General features: G+C 41.2%; 1 protein-coding gene across 3 annotated transcripts; it reads right to left on the bottom strand.

Annotated features, from left to right (window-relative positions):
* Nucleotides 1-5,350: 5,350 nt before the first annotated feature.
* Nucleotides 5,351-16,793, bottom strand: LOC310824212 (TATA-binding protein-associated factor 2N-like). 3 transcript variants are annotated; one of them, XM_083697029.1, is made up of 16 exons: nucleotides 16,698-16,793; nucleotides 16,031-16,061; nucleotides 15,765-15,807; nucleotides 13,662-13,728; nucleotides 12,840-12,927; nucleotides 11,033-11,133; nucleotides 10,475-10,616; nucleotides 9,048-9,082; nucleotides 8,524-8,556; nucleotides 8,287-8,405; nucleotides 8,068-8,197; nucleotides 7,889-7,993; nucleotides 6,483-6,558; nucleotides 6,316-6,398; nucleotides 5,922-6,030; nucleotides 5,351-5,731 (listed from the first exon to the last, which is right to left on the bottom strand). In XM_083697029.1, the coding sequence occupies exons 1-16, from the start codon at nucleotides 16,705-16,707 to the stop codon at nucleotides 5,692-5,694; spliced, it is 1,212 nt and encodes a 403-aa protein (XP_083553155.1). In that variant the 5' UTR covers nucleotides 16,708-16,793; the 3' UTR covers nucleotides 5,351-5,691. The 3 variants fall into 3 exon arrangements, with proteins under 3 accessions (XP_083553155.1, XP_083553156.1, XP_083553157.1); XM_083697030.1 differs by having other exon boundaries at nucleotides 6,319-6,398; XM_083697031.1 differs by lacking the exon at nucleotides 9,048-9,082.
* Between the last annotated feature and the right edge of the window lie 2,897 nt (nucleotides 16,794-19,690).

Genomic DNA, 19,690 nt, shown 5'->3' with positions numbered 1-19,690 from the left:
GTGAATCTCCCGTTCTACCACATCCCAAAGGTGTTCTATTGGATTCAGATCCGGTGACTGGGAAGGCCACTGAAGAACACTGAACTCATTGTCATGTTCATGAAACCAGTTTGAGATGACTTTTGCTTTGTGACATGGTGCATTATCATGCTGGAAGTAGCCATTAGAAGATGGGTAAATTGTGGCCATGAAGGGATGCACATGGTCAGCAACAATACTCAAATAGGCTGTGGCATTCAAGCGATGACTGATTGGTATTAACAGGCCCAAAGTGTGCAAAGAAAACATTGCCCACACCATTACACCACCTCCACCATGAGAAGGTGTACAGGTGTTCCTAATAAAGTGTAGGGTGAGTGTATCATAAACCTGATGGCAAAAGTCATGCATGTTGTGTCAAAAAATAATCCATAAAAATGCCAATGATTACATAATACACATCCTCCAATGCCTGTGATAGTAGCTAGGTTCAGTTAGCTCGCTCGCAAAGTTTCACTGGTAATCTTATCGGAACCCTGGCAAGGAAGCAGCTTTTTCTGATCGTCATGACTGTCCAAATTTCAACCCTCACTGCCTGGGGAGATGCCCATAGACTTGGGACATTCATGCAATTTGTGTCATTCAAAATCAACCATAATACCACAGCCCTTTTTGGTATAGGTTATTTGATCATGTGTACATCATTTTATAGCCTGCCAGTTGCAATTGGTGTAATAACGTGGTAGCTATGTCACTTCACATGCCAGTACGTAGCTTTGAGATGTCAGGGTAAATCCAGTGCCTTTTAAATGTCCCCAGGAAATCCTACTTCATATTTGATTTAAAATGTTTATTCTAAAAGAATAGAACAATTATAGAATAAATAATTTAGGTCTTCCATATCATATAAATAACAAAGAAAAGTGTCTTAAAGGTATTACTTTGTATTTTAACCACTTTGTATTTGGTACACATTTGGTAACCATGTCCCCAGCACAAATTGGCAACTTTTACAAGAAATGTTAGTTATTAAATAATAAAACTCAAATTATTTGCTCTACATTTTATAGACCAAGTTCAAACCTTTCTAATCATGTTTATTTTTAATGGGAAAAAAAAAAAAAAAAAAAGTGATTTACTGTGTCCCCGAAATAATTTTCCACCCTGTTAGTTTGTACTTTTTCTGCTTTAAGAAAATAGCCTACCCTTCCCATGACAATGTTCAGGAAATGACTACATTTCCTTTGGAGGGAATTCAACTGAGCCAACTGAAGTAAGTATGAACTGTGTTATCTTTTTTTCCCCAAGTTTTATAATGTCAACCTGTTTGTCACAACCTTAAAGTTCCACTCTGTTAGGCTACTTTATTAAGAAAAAGAATTACATTTTATAATTTCAAAACTTGTTTTACAGTGCCTATAGAAAGTCATCATAACCCTTTGAAATAGTTACTATATTTGTCATATAGCCTGAAATCAAAACAAAACTTTTTCCAGCTTTATGTACAAATTTAGCCATACGACATCAAACTAAATTTAAAAAAAAAGGCGACAGTTCGGAAAATTTATTAAAAAAATAAAAACAAGAATAACATAAGTCATCAGTCCCTTGATTTAATACTTTGTAGAGCCACCTTTTGCTGCAATTACAGCCAATCTGTTTGGATATGTCTCTACTAGCTTTGCACACCTAGATTGGAGAATATTTGCCCATTCTTCCTTACAGAATTGTTGGAGTTCAGTCAAATTCCGTGGTGAGCGGCGATGGACTGCTCTCTTCAAGTCCATCCACAGATTTTCTATCGGATTTAAGTCAGGGCTCTGACTTGGCCACTCAAGGACATTCACCTGTCTATCCTTAAGCCACTGCCTTGTTCTTTTGGCGGTATGTTTAGGATCGTTGTCGTGTTGGAAGGTGAATGACCTGCCCATCTGCAGCTGTCTAGCAGGGGGACGCAGGTTGTCCTTGAATTTGGGTGTACTTGGCAGCATCATTTTCCCTTCAATCCTGACCAATTGCCCAGTCCCCGCTGAAGAGAAACATCCCCACAACATAGTGGTGAAAAAGTGTGTGTGTACTGTTTTACTCTATTTCAGACAAAGTCGAGAAGATCAACTCCAGAAAGACAGAAACAAGCGAATGCTCTTGAAAGAAGTTAAAAGACTGCAAGCTGCCTTGGAAAAAGCAAAAAGACTTGTACAAGAAGAGAATGCAACGGCACAAGACAAAAGAAAAGGAAAAAACGATCGGAAAAAACAAATCTCGCACACAAATGCTTAGACACCCTATCCATCTCTCCACACGCAGGAAACTGCTGTTACATGCAACTGTAGTGGAAGAATTAAGACAAAAATACCAGGCCACATGAAGAGAGAGAAAAGCAGATGCTGGCAAAAGCCACCTATGGAACATTAAGAAATACAGACTGCAGAGGCTAGCTCGAAAAGCTCTAGGCTTCTAGAAGAGAAGAGCATCAATGAATGGGGACCTGTGCTCGTTCCAGTGGAAGAAAAGAGAGAGAGTAACACCAGAGTGTAAGCAAGGCGTTAACGAATTCCAAGAGCAACTAACGAAGTTTAAATGGCACCTCTTTAACATTTGTTGGCAATACAAGGCCTACAGGGACCTGAGGGAGAGCCTGAAGGACCATGAATGTCTAATCCACGTGGACTTCAGCGAAAACTACGTGTGTAAATACACAAATGAGGTCCAGTTTGTGCATTTCGGCGGATCCCACCAACAAGCGACCCTCCACACTGGAGTCTTGTATGCAGGAGCACAGTCACCTAGAGCCTTCTGCTCTCTCTCCCCTTCAAGGAGACATGACCTGCCAGCCATCTAGGCACACTTGGATCCCATTCTGGAGATGGTGAAGTACCCCAAACTGAATTAGCGATGGACCAGCAACCCAATATAAACAAAAAGGGGAACTTCTTCCTTCTTTCCACCAAGCCATTCAAAAGAGGCATCAGTTGGAATTTGTTTTTGACAGCTGTGATGGGGACAATGAAAATTCATCAGGTGATGAGTACCTTGGCAGGCCATATTAAGTACAGAGACATAACCTGTCTTTGCCAAAGAGAGGAGGGGTCATGGACTGCCCATGCTTCGATTTAAAATGATCTCTTCCAGCACTTAAAGCTAGATAACACACTGTAATCTTGATACGAATTATTTGGAGGCAGTAATGAACTGTAAACTTACCTACATTTTTTTGTTGCCCCTATGCTCGAACGCTGCCTGCACCATTCGTTTGTTGACACGTCAGAGGTCAGTACAGTGGTGATGCTAATGTGCTTTTTAAATTGAAACGTTTTTAACCGCTCTGCGTTCTTGCATTCTTGCCAGTGTGATATTTCAAGTGTTCTTATAGGTATGTTCTTGTAAGAACGGGAGGACGCAGAGCGCAAGAACGCATTTTGGAACACTGCCTTAGTCTTCCTAACAATTGGTCTTAATTTAAATACATGCGCTGAAAAGCTGTTTGGTCACTGTACCATTTCACAAAATGTTAGCCCAATTTGCGAGATCTCACATCGCTGATCTGAAGATAGTTATACGAGTAAAATCGCGTTGCACTCTTTTTGTCCCCGATGGCCAGCTTTCGGAATGCTGCCTGAAATCGGCAAATGTCTGAGACGAGGTAATTCTCCAGTTTACTGTACCCCTAATGCAAAGCGATTTTACACGTCGTGTCGAAGAGGAAGTTCCTAATATGGATTCCGTAAGCTACTTCCAACGTTAACTCTGATTACCCTTGGCTCGTTAACCTACTTTAACCGTTTGCTAGATAGCTAGCTAGCTTAAGTTAGTTTACATCTACATTTATGGCATTTAGCAGACGCCTTTATCCAAAGCGACTTACAACAAATACATTTGTTTAAGTAAGTGAATCATCTATCCATCAGTCATCATAAGACAGTCATCAATGCTCGGGCCATAGGCAGTCACAATGCTAGAAGAAGAATTTTTTTCTAGAAGGAAAATTTAACAGTAGAGAAACTTGTACAGGGGGGTAGTGGGGGTGAAGAGGTCTTTAGGAGAGACCGTTAAGATGTAGCCTGAAGAGATTGGTCTTCAATCTAGGGCGGAAGATTGGTAGTGACTGCAGTCATGACAGCAGTGGGAAGCGCGGCCACTGCATCCACATAGAGGCGGCGGTGCCATGGCGGCCAGCCGAGGTGGAAGAGCGGAGTGATCGGGCAGGGGGGTTTGGGGGCTGACCATTGCTTGCAAGTAGGGAGGGGCTGTTCCCTTTGCCGCCCGGTAGGCGAGCACTGGGGTCTTGAATCTGATGCGAGCTGCTACTGGGAGCCAGTGAAGGTTGCGGAGGAGGGGAGTGACATGGGAGAATTTGGGGAGATTTAACACCAGACGGGCGGCAGCGTTCTGGATGAGCTGCAGAGGCCTGATGGTGGAGGCGGGGAGACCGGCCAAGAGTGTGTTGCAGTCGTCAAGGCGAGAGATCACAAGTGTTTTTACCAAAAGTTAGTCGCGATTTATTTTGAAAAACATAGCGTAACACATCATTTTTGAAATTGTGCATACAAATCATTTCGAAGAATTAGCTTCAAATACCTAATTTACAAATAATATTCTCACTTACATTTTTACACGCCATAGTTATGTGGAGATCATCTACTTCGTGTGCAAATCGCAATGATCACTGGGAACGGAAAGCATACTGGCTAACATGCTTTGTTATTCAGACCTCCCAAGTACGTCAGCAGATCTAGTATGTACTTAACATTTAACCAACTTGGTATACGGAACATAACAGGTTTAGGCTATTACAAAAGTGAGGTGAAAAGTGAGATGAAGTCTTACAACACCCCCTGCACCATGTTTCACAGATGAGGTGGTATGCTGTAAAATCTTGGGCAGATCCTTTTCTCTCCAAACAATAGAAAACACCAAGGCAAATCCAAAGCCTAGAATCAATACTACACTGACAGCTCTCTTATGGCTGTTGACAGAACACACCGGACTTACCGGAAACACCTGTCAAGCCAATTGTCCCATTACTTTTGGGTACCCTACAATAGGGGGACTATGCATAAAAAGTGTTTCCAAATCCAAACTTTTGGAGTGTAGAGCCAGAAGAAAAACTGCTTCACTGTCCCATTACGTATTCCATGAGCGCCTGTGCCGATACGTTATTCCAAAAGAGGGTTATTCTACTCTTCATCCGTGTAAAAGAATACAGTGAGCCTTGAAGTTAGAGGGATAGTACCGCCCACAACTCATGGGCAGCAAAATATGAAGACATCAAAACATTTCTTCTCTTCAGCTGTCATGATGCAAACAGAGGAACAGTGTGACTAAATCTGTGGAATCCAACTAGTAGTTAGAATAAAATAAGATAACAGGCTTTAAGATCAGAACAGTTTAATATAATTTTGAAAAAAGAGAAACCCAAGAAACAGTTCATTTAAATTTTACAAAACAATGACAGTCTCCACAATGCCTGGAACTAGTAGAATGAGAGAAATTATTATAATTATTATTTTTCTCCAATGACATTTTAGCCTTCCCCCTACACAACCAACACTGTCAATCAGCCCAAAAGTCCTTTCACAGTTGATGCACATCCTTCCCTTCCCAACAGACAGATCAGAAGCAGTACATGGGAATTGGCAATGAAAGGTATGCAAATCAGAGTGTAGATCAACACCCCCCCCCCCCCCACCCCAGTGGTGTCCATGTGAATCCTTAGTATGGCCGGTCTCTTCGGTCTTCTCTATGCTCACCTCTGGGTGGGAAATTAAGCGTTTAAGGTGCTGTACTATGAAGGCTTTAGTTTTCAATCAGCTTACGGAGAAAATTTAGGAGACAGTTGGCCATATTCAATATTTTAAATTGCACATATTAGGTGTGCCCTCTTCTGGTCAGACACAGCTGGTAAAGACCATAGGAGGTAAATGAAGACCTATGCAACTTACCTTCCACCCATCTTGTAGCTTCCGCCATATCCACTGCCTCCATAGCCACCACGGTCACTTCCACGGTATCCCCCACGGCATCTGTAGCCACCACCTCTGCTGCCACGATCTAAAAACACAAAAACAGTAGCATCATTACACTGGAACACTCAATGTGAACATTAATCTGTTCTGTTTATTACATTTCAAACATGAAACAACCAATACCACATAATCAGGCCAACTAGGCCACTGTACCAATGAGTGAGTGCAGCAAATTATTAACAGGCAAGCATTAGTATTCGACGAGATACTTGCTAGAGTAAGGAACACTCGCAACTGAATTGATTAGAAGCAGAACATGGCTTATTGATCACTGCAACAGAGGCCAGTAATAACACCTAGCATCGCATACCACCTCCAGAACTGTCTCCTGGTTTTAGTGTGCCGCACTTGTTGCATTCATATCTTCGTGCAAAATTCATGTTGCCACAAGAACTGTAAGGGAGAGTGAAACATGTTAAAGCCAATTACATTTGTAAGTGCAGCCAGGTTGTTCAGGTACAGTATTTAGCATCATACCTGTTAGGACAAGGCCAGTCTCCTCCCTTTATGTCAAAGTTAGGTCCACCACCACCAAATCCACGACCCCTGAAACCTGAGATAAGACCATGTGCACAAAAAAATGTCAATGTGCAAGAGACAAAGGACCTCAGACACACTATGCTATTGTACATTTCTAAAACCTTGCCAGAGAATCTCACATTATGCAATCCATGCCAAAATCTTTGCATCTTGCTGTTATGAGTGTTCTCACACTACACAATTGCATTGATGTATATGCTGTGATCAAGATCTGATAGGTGGTTAATGTTTTTACAGTAACGAAAGATGAGGAAGATGGGGTTAAAAAAAATAAGTGGTTGAATGTAGAGGATCGAGAGGATCTACTGGTTAACTTGACTGTGTTAGAATAATTCGGTAAAAAAATGTGTTCTGTTGTAGGCCATGTTATTTTGTGTAGCACACAAGACCCTACATTCATTTGCTGGTGACTGGCTCTGGTTTCCCAACCGGCGCAAGTGGCTTCTATAGCTGACTCACCTGTTCCTCTGGTTGTCACCAGTTTATCCGCTGGCCATGCATTTCTATTGTCTATAGCTGTATTCCTATGGAAACCGCCTGGTAGACCCCATCACTACACGAGCGATGACCAAAATGTATAGCATGTGAAGAAGAAAAAAAAAAAAAAAAAAAAATAATAATAATAATCAGCACGCCAGACAGGTTGGGAGAACGGAACAGCCATTAGTGGTGCGTAGTTGACCTGCTCACACTATGCAAGTAACTGCGGCACGATCCTAGCCTACATTCTTAGGATTTCATCCCAGTTATGAAAATTCACCAGGGATGGCAAAAAACTTGGCATAATCATGTTGTGTATGCCCAGTATCAGTCTAAAACATTCAGAAAACATTGAGTTTCATCTTCTGAACAGTAACAAGGGACACACCAGGGATCCCACTTTTTCATTGCCGATACCGATTCTGAGTACTGAACTTTAAGTATCAGTCAATACAGAGTACCGATTTGATGAGGCTTTTGTTTATTTTTTATAACTGGATTTAAAAAAAAAAGACTAAGGAGAAGAAGTTAAAGCTAAAGTGAGTGACATGTAGCCAGGTAGATAAGAGTTGTACTAAGGAGGCTGGGTTTGAGCAATTAGCACCCTTGTCTTAATCTATGGGAACTGGAACAATGATTCACACCTTTGATTTGGAGGCCAAAATTTTGTTGTAAACTTGTAAAGTCTCCCCATTACTCCGCCACTAATCTTTTTAGGCAGCAGTTTGGGTTTCTTGTCTAGAACATCTGAATACCTAAATTGCAAGGTGAAATAAGGAATTCTTCAAATTCAGATTTATAAAACAATAGGAAGATTACAACATTTGAAAGCTCAACCACTAAAAGTTAACAGAACAAACCACCTCCTCGCCCCCCTCTTCCTCCTCCGATGGCGCCACCCCTCTGTGTAAACTCGGCTCTTCGGGTGGCAAAAGACACTTTGATGGGTTTTCCATTGAACTCCTTGCCTACATATGAAAAGACATCAATGACGAGAACAGAATTGTACACTTGTGAAATGTGTATAATTCTATGGCCTTACCATCAAACCAATCAATGGCTGCTTTAGCAGAAGGTGGATCATCAAAGGAGACAGTGGCCTCTCCTTTCAGCCTTCCAGTAGCCTTGTCAGAGTACAGGTTTATCATGGGCTGGCCAGTCTTCTTGTTCAACTATAGGATAGGTAGAGTAGTGTCACACTGGGGCACATGAATCTTGGGAGCCACATCTGCACACCAGGAGACGCAGTCCCATGCCATACCTTAATGATCCCAATCTGTTTGAAGTAGTCGCCAACTTCATCAGATGTGACCTCCTCCCCAAGCCCCTGGACAAAGATGGTGTTGTTGTCGGAGTTGTCCTGCTCCCCACCACTACCAGCTAATGACACAAAGGAAAGCAGAACTCAGCAGCTGCATCACCTGGATCTAACAGAAACTTTGGGGAGATGGAAACACTGGTTAAACTTCATTGCAACAAGATGTTAAGTGCAGCGCACCTGGTTCATCCTTTTGGCCATAGTCTCGAGGACCTGTAACACAGCAAACAGGAAAGGATGGGGAGAGAACCATGAGAAATTGTACTTAAAACAACTGCAATGAACTTCCATACAAACAGGAATTCACCATCAACTTCCTATCAATAAGATGCATGATGCTACATTAAACAATTTGAGAAGACAAGTTCTGCTGCAGTGTTTTGAGACAGTTGCATTATGTACCAACACCTTGCAACATGAGCAGAATGTCTGAGCTAGCAAGTTTCCTTCTTCGCCACAGGCACACTTCTCATCCTCTGGCATTAACATTCAACCATGTCCTCATGCAACAATACCATTATTTATACATTCAGGGTTCAAGCACTAAAGATCTGAAGAGCATTTATAAGAAAACCCCCTAAGAACAATGGGTGGAGTCCCTTGGGTTTGGACAAGAAAATGGTGGCATTCAGTTTGTTTGTTTATTTTTTTGCTAGTCAAATTTTTCCTCCCCCACCGAGACAGTTCTGATGCTCGTCACTTACCACCGTAATTTTTGTAGCCACCACCGTCACCACCTCTGCAGAGGAAAAATTGGAGAAATGATGGCTTTCCTTTGTCCCAACAGAGCTCAAAGCTCCCCTACATCCCCATCAGTATGCACTCCTGTCTGCGACTATGGTGGAAATGTCTCACGAGGGAATTAGTTAGTTTGACAGTTTACATCAGTGGACAGACTAGGAAGAACTCCCACTTGACAGGGCTGATGAGTGAAAAGGCTCCGAGCCAATTTTGATTGTTAAATGACCAGATTGGATAGGAATAGTAGGTAAGCCAACTTTTTGATAAATGGCTGCAGCACTCAACAAATCTAGTGTTCGTCCATTGAGTGCTTATGAGAGCTCCATTAGCTGAGGTCCAAGTTCTATTTCATTCACTCTGAAACCTGTAGTATAAAATGTAGATGCATGTTATCACAATACAAATGTTGCCATGCCAAATATACAACACTTGAATGAAACATGTTGATGTAAAGCAGCTCAAATGTTGCTCGAGTGCAAGTTTGAATCAGGGTACTTCCCAGAAACGGATCACTCTAGGACATTGTTAAAGCTGTTCATAAGGTGGTTCTCAAAGCAACAAGACAGCCAAAGATTACCTTTAGCCCTTAATGTGATTGTCTAGAAAACTTAACTGAGCACAGACACTACTAATAAGTAATTGAATTAGCCATTAGCAACCTGTACAGCCAGCAGGCATAATAGCACAAAACAAATCAAATGGATTGAACATTGATGAAGGTCATGTTCGATACGTGCTTAAGTGTTCACATTCAAACATACCTTTGATGTCAATAACTTATCAGGGACAATCAAATAAAATGCAATTGAGTGTGACAGGGCTACATGTCATTCATTAGTCAAAACCAGTGGTTGCTTAAAGCTTCCAGTTACAAGACATTAACTAATTTCAATAATCACAGCCAAGGATAAGATGAATCCACCATCTCAAATGAATGACATCTTGGGGGCAAACTCTAAGAAGCTACATCTCTACACTGAAACAGCTACTTCAAGAAAAATGCCTTACAAATATAAAGGGACCCGAATTCTGCCCCTTGGATGAAGTGAAATCCTCAAAAGTGAATGCAATAAAAGTGTATACTTCACTCCTTGCATCACTGAGAAAACCACATCAGTAGCCGATAACCCAGGGAAGTCATCTGTCACACAAAACCTTAGCGCTTCACATTCATAACCATTTCATAAGTTATAATTTTGCATGCATATGAAACCTAAAGGTGAAACAGCACATCCAAGGTGGGGATAGGGGGTCGAGAGCAGGGTGGGCAAGCCATTAGTCCATATGTGGATGAGGCAATGGTGATTGGTTATCATGCAATACATTGGAACATCTACCTGGCATGTTATGTGTAGAAGTACCTTGAGGGCAGTCACACTCTGGGACTTACCCCATACCAGACAGAGGGCTGCCTCTTCCGCCCCGATCATATCCCCCACGGTCGTATCCGCCACGCCCTCGGCCTCTATACCCTTCAGACCTGTCTGAGCCCCCATCATCTCCACCATACCTCTTGCCCTGACTGCCTTCACCTAGGGCACAGAAACATACAGAGATGGTAATATTGTCCATTCTCCAGACAAACAATACTTGGTGCTTTTCCACAGGAGACTGGGTCCCAACTCCAGTCTTTCTTTGGGAGTAAGCAATGGTGAAGTTTTTTTGTACATTGTGTTTCCACCACCCAGGGTGATTGAGGACTTGGGGCAAGAAGGGAGAAGCAAACTATTGACGATCAGAAACTTTTTAGGTCTGAGCTTCAACCTCAAGGAAGCAGGACAAGTCAATAAAAACTGAAACTAATGTCAATAATTTTCTAATTTTTCATCAGCGATTTCTTAGTAACATGACTTTGAAACTAGCCACAGACTTTTGTGGTTGAAGATGCACTGAATGTTGCTATACAAATCTTGCAATGTATTAAATAAAAATGTACACATTTTCCAACCTTCAATCCTTTTTCCATAGCCTCCAGGAGATTGTACATAAGATCCTGGTTCACAATAGGATCCCTGCTGACTGTATGATGCCGACGACTTGTCACCATACCTTGTTTGAGAACAGAGTTGACACTAACATGAATGACATTGACAAATCGCAGACGTGACTAAAAGGCAACATTCGCAATGAGATTAGACTTGGAGACAAAAGTCCATAATCATTAGCACACCTGACTTAATAAAATTTCCAGACTCTGAACGCGATAGTGGAAACGGCTCCCAAATCTGGGAAGGCCCACCAAAGTGTCTGCTTTCCATATCAAACGATTACTGTGTAAATGTTAGGTTACTTTAATAGTCTACAATTAAAAAGGTTAAAAATATGGAAGTAGCTTTTTTGCTAACCACAATTTATTAAGATAGCAGACTGACAGGACTGACTGGGCATGACGCACATTTTTTAATTTACAGTTCGTCTTGTGGCAGCATATCTGTTTGTAGTTGAATGCTATTACATTTGAGTTACTTTGGAGCTATAGCTTCGTAAAATTGTTCAGAACTCTACTTACGCAAGTTAGTAACCTTTATGTTAAGGTTGTTTTTCTAGCTTTCAAAATACAACACTGTGCTAGCTCGAACAACAAGATCACTTTAGCTACATCATTTTCTTTCCACTGTATTCTTAAGTCTCGCTGCATTGTATCACAACTTTGTAAATGGCCAGTTTCATCTAGTCTTGGCTGTTATCTGTACCTAACAAATGATATTATTAGTTTATTTGATTGAGTTGTACTACCAAGAGCAAGCATCCTATTGGAGTGTTAGAGCAGGTCTTGCTTACAAACAAAACATAGCATTTAATGGCTAGATCTGGTGAAACGTAAATTCAAACCAAAATACTAGTGATTTTCACTTTAGTGGGCCTTTCACCATTTTAAATCTGATATTAAAAAGAGCAAATATTATCATTATTGTTGTTCAGGCGAGCGCCAGTGGAAAATGAGCTAACAAAGTGACCGCAATCCAGCTGCATGAAAGCATGCAACAGCTCACTCGCATTAACAAAGTTACGTCTAGGCCATTATTCGACTTGAGTCGACCATTTAAATTGATGAATAATGATTTTCAATGTTTGGCTTGCCTCGCATAAGTCAGTCATATGCACTCAAATACATTTTTAGAAAGAAAGGCCTCTGCTGAAGAGGATAATATCCAGGTTTTAGCGATACCATGTTCCAACACTTAAAATTGAGCATTTACAAGTATTAAATTGATATTTAGAAGATCATGTTTCTGTACCCCCCACTACCTGGTGGTCTCCTGGTTATGCTAGAGGGTAGAAGGGCTAAGTTATAGCATCTGGGGCGGCAGGTAATCTGGAGGTTAGAGAGGCCGGCCAGCAATCAGAAGATTGCTGGTTCAATCCCCGCTCCAGGAGGGAGCCGGATGTGAGCTGGTGACTGGAGGGTTACTGGCATCATATCCAGGTGCCTACCACTGCCGTTGTGCCCTTGAGCAAGGCACTTAACACCTAACTGCTCCGGGGGGGGGGGGGGGGGGGGGTGCAAAAATTACCACATTCCAACAATTGAGGAGAATTGATTGCATGGCCAATAAACAGTCTTTGCCATTCTTTGTAATAATCAAATATTGTATAGAACAACTCACTCAATGCCTGAGCTAAACTTAATTATGACTAACACAATATTTTTGAAATGTTGCGCACCTCGCCAACTCATATTTGATGGACCCCAACAGCCACAAGTTACATCAAGGCAGTGGTGTACTCGATTTGTTGAGTAGAAGTGATCTTACCCAGACAAGGAGTCAGAGCCCTGCTGCCCATAGCTGTTGTAGCTCTGCTGGCCATAACTTTCCTGTGTTGTCTGGCCATAACCCTCAGCTGGAAAAGAGAAGGATTATAGTACAGTGGAACCTCGAGATACGAATGCCCCAATATACGAATGTTTTGAGTTACGAATGAAAATTTCGTAGAATTTGTGCTGAGATACGAATGAAAATTTGAGATACGAATCCTTTTTTTTTTTTTTTCGCGAGAAGTGGCAGCCGCGCGTGAGAACTGGCAGCCGCCTGCACACAAACCCTTTTTTTTTATTGTTTATTTGAGATACGAATGTTTTGACTTACGAAGGAAGTCTCGGAACGGATTAAATTCGTATCTCGAGGTTCCACTGTATAGGGATAGTTCACCCAAAACATAATTTCTTAATCCATCACATACCTGAGATGTTGTCTGTTGACCAGTAGTGGCTTCATCTGCACAGCGCCTGTCATTCCATTTGGCATAGCAGTCTTGTGTTAGCATAGCTTCTGCTAGCAGTTTTACATGGATTCTCAATACCTTTTTCATAAGCCTGACATCATTATTTTCGCAAATTTAGTTAGATTGATATGACAATTTATTCAAACTGTATCCGAAATGTGCAAATCCATGTAAAACAGCAAGCCGAAGATACGCCGGCTACTGTGGCAAATGAAATGACAGGCATTTTGCAGATGGTGTCACTGCTGGTCAACAAATGTGTGATAGATTAAGAAATTAAATTGTTTAGGTGAACTCTCCCATTAGAAATCACAACTTTTAACTCCTTTTACATCACTGCATGCAGATCATACCCAGCTGTCCATAGCCACTGTAATTCTGTCCACCATATGAGCCATCACCATTTCCTTGACCATAGCTCTGCAAAAAAAATGTAATTGTGTAAGACAGGGGTGTCCAAACTTTTTTTTAAAGAGGGCCAGATTTGATAATGTGAAGATGCCCGGGGGCCAATGGTCCCTTCTGACATTTTTTTTTAACAATAAAAGTTACATACAAATGCACTCTTCTATAACAATTTTATTTTCATTGTCACAATTATCATTTTTTTTTATTGCAATGGAACCAAATGTAAGCCACTCAGGCTTGAACAAATCTAAAAAAAAAAAAAAAAAAAAATGCTGCCTTTCTTTCACATCTGGAGTCAGATAGCAGAACAAACTGTATGGAACACCTTAAATTTCCATTTAGTTGATAAAAATCTTAACCTCATGTTCATTTTAAACATGACTTATTATGAGTAATGTCTGTTCACATTTAAGTTTAAAACATATGACTCTTGCTCTCGTCTTTCACAAGATCATTCAGAAAGTAATATTTTGTGTCACATCTACAGGTACATAACACCAGCAGGCAAACCTATTCAAAAGTTTAATACAGTTATAAATATATGCACTTGGACTTATGGCACTATAAGTCCAAGTGTATATATTTATAACTGTGCTTTTGGCTTTTCACTGTTTATAGTGGCAGATGTTACCATTCAAAACACTCAGAATTTCAGATTGACCAAGAAACAGGTAACTTATGAGAAGGGTGACAATGAGATCTGGATTTCAGTACACAGGCCAGGTCTGGTTTGAGGGCAGTGGTTGAGATGTGTAAAATGTCACGTAGGTGGAAGTCACTTAGTCTTGACCTCAAGCAGTTCTTGTTTAAGTTCATGACAGAGAACGTCTGCTCACACAAATATGTATATGTATATGGCTTTAGAGCGAATAGAATTGATTGCCTTTACCACGGGTTTCATAACATGATCAAATTTGAGATGTTTTGCGCAGAGAGCCTGCTGGTGAATTATACAGTGGAGTACAATAGCGTTACCTCCTTCTTCGCTGACTTTGTTGCAGATCAATGTGGACAATTCACATCGTTCACCAACCATGGCAGGCGCACCATCGGTAATAATCCCACTAACTTTACTCCATGGTAGTTTCATATCGTCAACAGCTGTACAAACAGAAACGAATGAATCCGTTCCTCTTGTTTGGCCTTTTAGGCTTTGGAGGTCAAGCAGCTCCTCTGTTATGTTCATGTCATCGTCAACTCCTCTCAAAAATCAGTAGCTGCGCAGTGTCAGATGCATCTGTGCTTTTATCGCAGGCTAATGAGAAATAATCAAAAGTCACTCCCCTGTCCCCCAATTGTCTCTGAATATCTGATGATATGTCCTCTATTCTCCGTGCCACAGTGTTACGAGCCAGGCAAACATTAGCAAATTCTTGCTTCTTCTCAGGGCAAATGTTCTCCACCATTTTCATGACACAGTCTTTGATAAACGTACCCTCTGTGAAAGGTTTGCCATATTTGGCTATTAACATGGCCACTTCGTAGCTTGCTTTGGTGACGTTTTCATTTGACTCACAGGCCCGCGTGAAGGGTCGCTGTTGTGAGGCCAAAGCAGCTTGGAGTTGTTTCACTTTTTCAGCGCGCTAAATCCTTGTTAGCTTGTCGTATGCGTTAGCATGTTTTGTCTGGTAGTGTCTCTTTACATTGAATTCCTTAAACATGGTAACAGTCTCTTGACAAATTAGACAAACACAATTGCTCCGATTTTCAGTGAAAACATATTGTAATTCCCATCTCTCCTGGAAGCGTCGGCTCTCACTGTCAACTTTCCTCTTTTTATTTACTGGCGCCATGGCAGAAACTAGCGAGAAGTGTTCACAGCAAGGTCACAGAGCCATATAGTTAGAGTTCACCATGCGGTGAAAGGCGAAATTGTATTTTGAACCTTTTAGGATTTATTTATTCTGTTTGACAGTCCTAGCGGGCCATAAAGAATACATTATAAAACCGAAGCTGCGGGCCGTGTGAAATCTGACCGGACTTTGGACATGCCTGGTGTAAGAGCATTGAAAATTCGATTCGATTTTAACAAATGAAACCACACTTACCTGTACACTCTGCTGAGGGGGAGGAGCACCATAAGAGCCATAGCTGTGGTCAGGAAGGATCATTTCAGTTAATACACAAACAAACACATTCGATACGTCACGTTACGGCCGTATATGACATTTATAATTTTAAGCATTTTTTGTTAATGGATAATCACTAACTGCATCATTGAGTAAGGGACCAAGGGTTTACACCCTGTTACTAACATGTTAGATGAATTTCAAAATGTGATGAAACCGGCAATGCCTCGTTCGTCGTGGCTTACCTTTGTGCGCCAGGCTGACCGTAGCCCGAATCTGTAAACGAAAGTTAGAATAAAGCTAGCGAGTTATACGCAACCAGTAATTTAAGACTAAATGTACTACACATTAATCAACTACCTACTATAAGATTTTTTGCTGTGCAATAAAATAGAACATGAAACCTATTATAAAGGGTTATCTACGCTACAAGAAAGGATATTCAGTCATACTATCCTTGGTTACATGGCGGAAGTAGCTAACACAGGCCTCAGAAATTTGCTGGGAACTCAGCTAAATATAAGCTAACATCTCTGCAAACATTAACGGGACCACGCTGGTCTACAGAAATGGCGGTCAATTCTTAGTCTCATCCAACATAAGAGACACTACACAAAAGCAAATGGTCGAGCGAGTCTAGAGGCTTAAAGCTGATTTAACGGACATCCTATGTTTCTTTTTTAAGAAAAAGAAACCAACCCCCCCAACAAATAACTGCTTACTTATTTGTACATGTTCTCCCATCGCGACTGAAAGCTCGCTCGTTTGAGATAGCTAGTTAGCTTGCCAGCCAACTGGCTAATAGACCCTCTTCATACAGCGTTTTATTTAACACATTTTACTTTAAAACACAAACGTAATAACTATTTAATATATCTCCCGCACACACTCTTAGCTCACATCAAATCTTACCAGAGGCCATTCTCTTCACTGTCCTTTTTTTTTTTTTCTATTAAAAAAAAAAACCGATGACTCTCTTCTCACCAAATTTAAAACCAGAAAACACACTGCGGCACTTATGAACTCTGACCTTCTGCTGGAATGCACCAACGTGAAGTTCGTGAGTTCAATTTGTACACAGTTAATTAAACAATATTACTGATAAAACATGTGTTTTGACTATAATTATGTCAGTTCTGAATACAAGTGGTTTCACATTTAGCGAAGCGTCACCTTTATTCAGTGATTTGTTTCAAAATAAACACCCCTATTCCTCAACAATGACATGTGCGAATGCGCCATTTTTATTTCATGCATTTATTCACTGCCTTGCGCTTTCAACCTATGATGACAATAGACGAGATTGAGATGTGATGTGAATAATGAATTAAGCAGACAAAAGTCCATTGTAATGTTAGAGTGACTGAGATTCAAGCAAATGTAGCTTCCAAACTATATATTCTTACTTTGCGTGCACCTAAAGTACTTGCGGTAGATGTTGTGTTCAGCATTTGTTGTGTCTCTGTAAACGGTAGATGGCAGCAATGCACAATTATCATAATTATTTTGGAAAAGCCCATATGTATTATAAATGCATATGCCACAGTCATGAAGGGCTGTGGTGACCAATTAATGATTTAATAAAATCTTAAATTCCAATGTGTGTTGGTGCAGTTTCCTTTCTGGTAGTGAATTATTTCCAAGAAAACAACACATTACAGACTATTCAAGATTTATTCAAATTGTATTCATTTTAAAAGACACCCAGATAGCATTATTTCAGTTGAAACACCTATTGCATTACAATATTGAATGATTACAAATGTAAACAGTTACAAATGTCTTAATAAGGCAGGTATAACATTTAATAAGGCACTGGCTGAGTTTAGCCTACATATGCTTTTCACACTGACATTGCTCCAAAGAAGGGCCAGGACTTTTTCCTGGTCAGGTCACATGATAAGCAAAAACATTCTACTCTCAAGGAATCAATGGTGGTGTTTGAGGTCAACTGTATTGCAGTCTGGCTGCACAGTGCACTATATCTTTATGATGCCTGGAAGGGTGTTTAACATTTCCAACAAACACTTGAACATGATATAGCAATCTGGTGTACTGACTGCAATGTCTTACATTTCAAACATGACCAATAATATAAGACATTTGGCCAAGTCAACTAAACAAGAGATATGCAACATTTCAATGGGAAACCAATGAAAATGACTAAGAAAACCTCAACAGGTTTGGGTATTATCCATTACATACCCCCCTACTCCCCTGATGTCCCCCTGGTGGGCCGGCCCGTGGCGGAGTGGACCCAGTGTAAGTGGGTGCTGGCCGTGTCCTTTACATGTAATTCAGATGTCCCTTAGATGTGTCGGGGGGCCTCAGGCCACCTGCTTTATGGTGATTCTCTCCTACTGTTTAATGTATCAGTTTGGGCCACCTTGGAGTCTGGCTCCTCTCAAGGTTTTTCTCCCCTCTGGGGAGTTTTTTGCTGTCTTGCTTGTTGGGGTTTTGGGGTATTGTATTTATTGTTTATATTGTTTAGTATTGTTCTTGGTGTAAAGCACAATTGTCTTGTAAAAAGCGCTATACCAATACATTTGATTGATAATTTCCCAACCATAAAACATATATCTAATACAGTGATTAGTGTAGAAAAAAAAAAAAAAAAAATATTGCTGGGGTCTAACCTATGGCACAATATCGCACAGCATATTTTGCATGGCACCTGTGTTGCATGTGTTTTCGATTGACCGATATAGAGTTCTGTTAGCATTTCCTATCATTTTGAAAAGTCTGAGAAATGCTCAGGATGTATTCTGCTGTGTTTTCAATGTTGTAGCATCATTTAAACATCTTCTTCTCCAAAGCTGCTTTGCAGGAAATATGGTATACATGATCTACATCAAGACAAAGGTATTTTCATGCAAAATGTTTCATTAGATTAGCTAAAACAACATGGCTGCTATAAGCCAAAGTGCCACCCTGTGATCAAACACAACCATATTCAATGGCATAGGTGAACTGTGGTGGAATTTCAAGTCAAAAAATACTTTGAAATAAAATGCCAGAGACTAGAGCTGATGGTTTATCCAGAGACTTTTATTCACAAGTAATAAAAGTCGTTCACATTTGCAAAGGCGACCACGTTGTTCTTTCAGTCAACCGCTTTATAGTTTCAAATAGGTTACCTCCCTCCTATGCAAATCATTCATACTTCCCAGCTGCATCCACCAATAACATTCAATTCTTGACCTCACCCTGAACACCGGCGTTCCACAAGGCTGTGTGCTGAGCCCCCTCCTCTACTCCCTCTTCACCTACGACTGCACACCTGTACATGGCTCAAACACCATTGTCAAGTTTGCAGACGACACAACGGTGATTGGTCTCATCAGCAACAACGATGAGCCGGCCAACAGGGAGGAGGTCCAGCACCTAACAATGTGGTGCAATGACAACAACCTGGCTCTCAACACCAGGAAGACCAAAGAGCTCATTGTGGACTTCAGGAAATCAAAAGCTGGCACACACACCCCCATCCTCATCAACGGGACTGAGGTGGAGCGAGTCACCAGCTTCAAGTTCCTGGGTGTCCACATCTCTGAGGATCTCTCCTGGACCCTCAACACCTCTACCCTGATCAAGAAGGCTCACCAGCGTCTCTTCTTCCTGAGGAGACTAAAGAAGGTCCACCTGTCTCCTCAGATCCTGGTGAACTTCTACCGCTGCACCATCGAGAGCATCCTTACCAACTGTGTCACAGTATGGTATGGCAACTGCTCGGCATCTGACCGGAAAGCACTGCAGAGGGTGGTGAAAACTGCCCAACGCATCACCGGTTCCTCACTCCCCTCCATTGAGGCTGTCCAGGGCAAACGATGCTTGCGTAAGGCACGCAGCATCGTCAAGGACATTTCTCACCCCAACCATAGACTGTTCACCCCACTCCCCTCCGG

Source organism: Argentina silus (genome assembly GCF_951799395.1).
Source record: "Argentina silus genome assembly, chromosome: Y".
In the NCBI taxonomy this organism is placed as follows: domain Eukaryota; kingdom Metazoa; phylum Chordata; class Actinopteri; order Argentiniformes; family Argentinidae; genus Argentina; species Argentina silus.
Note: the sequence above shows the minus strand (reverse complement) of the source record. Positions and strands in the feature narration are given on the sequence as shown.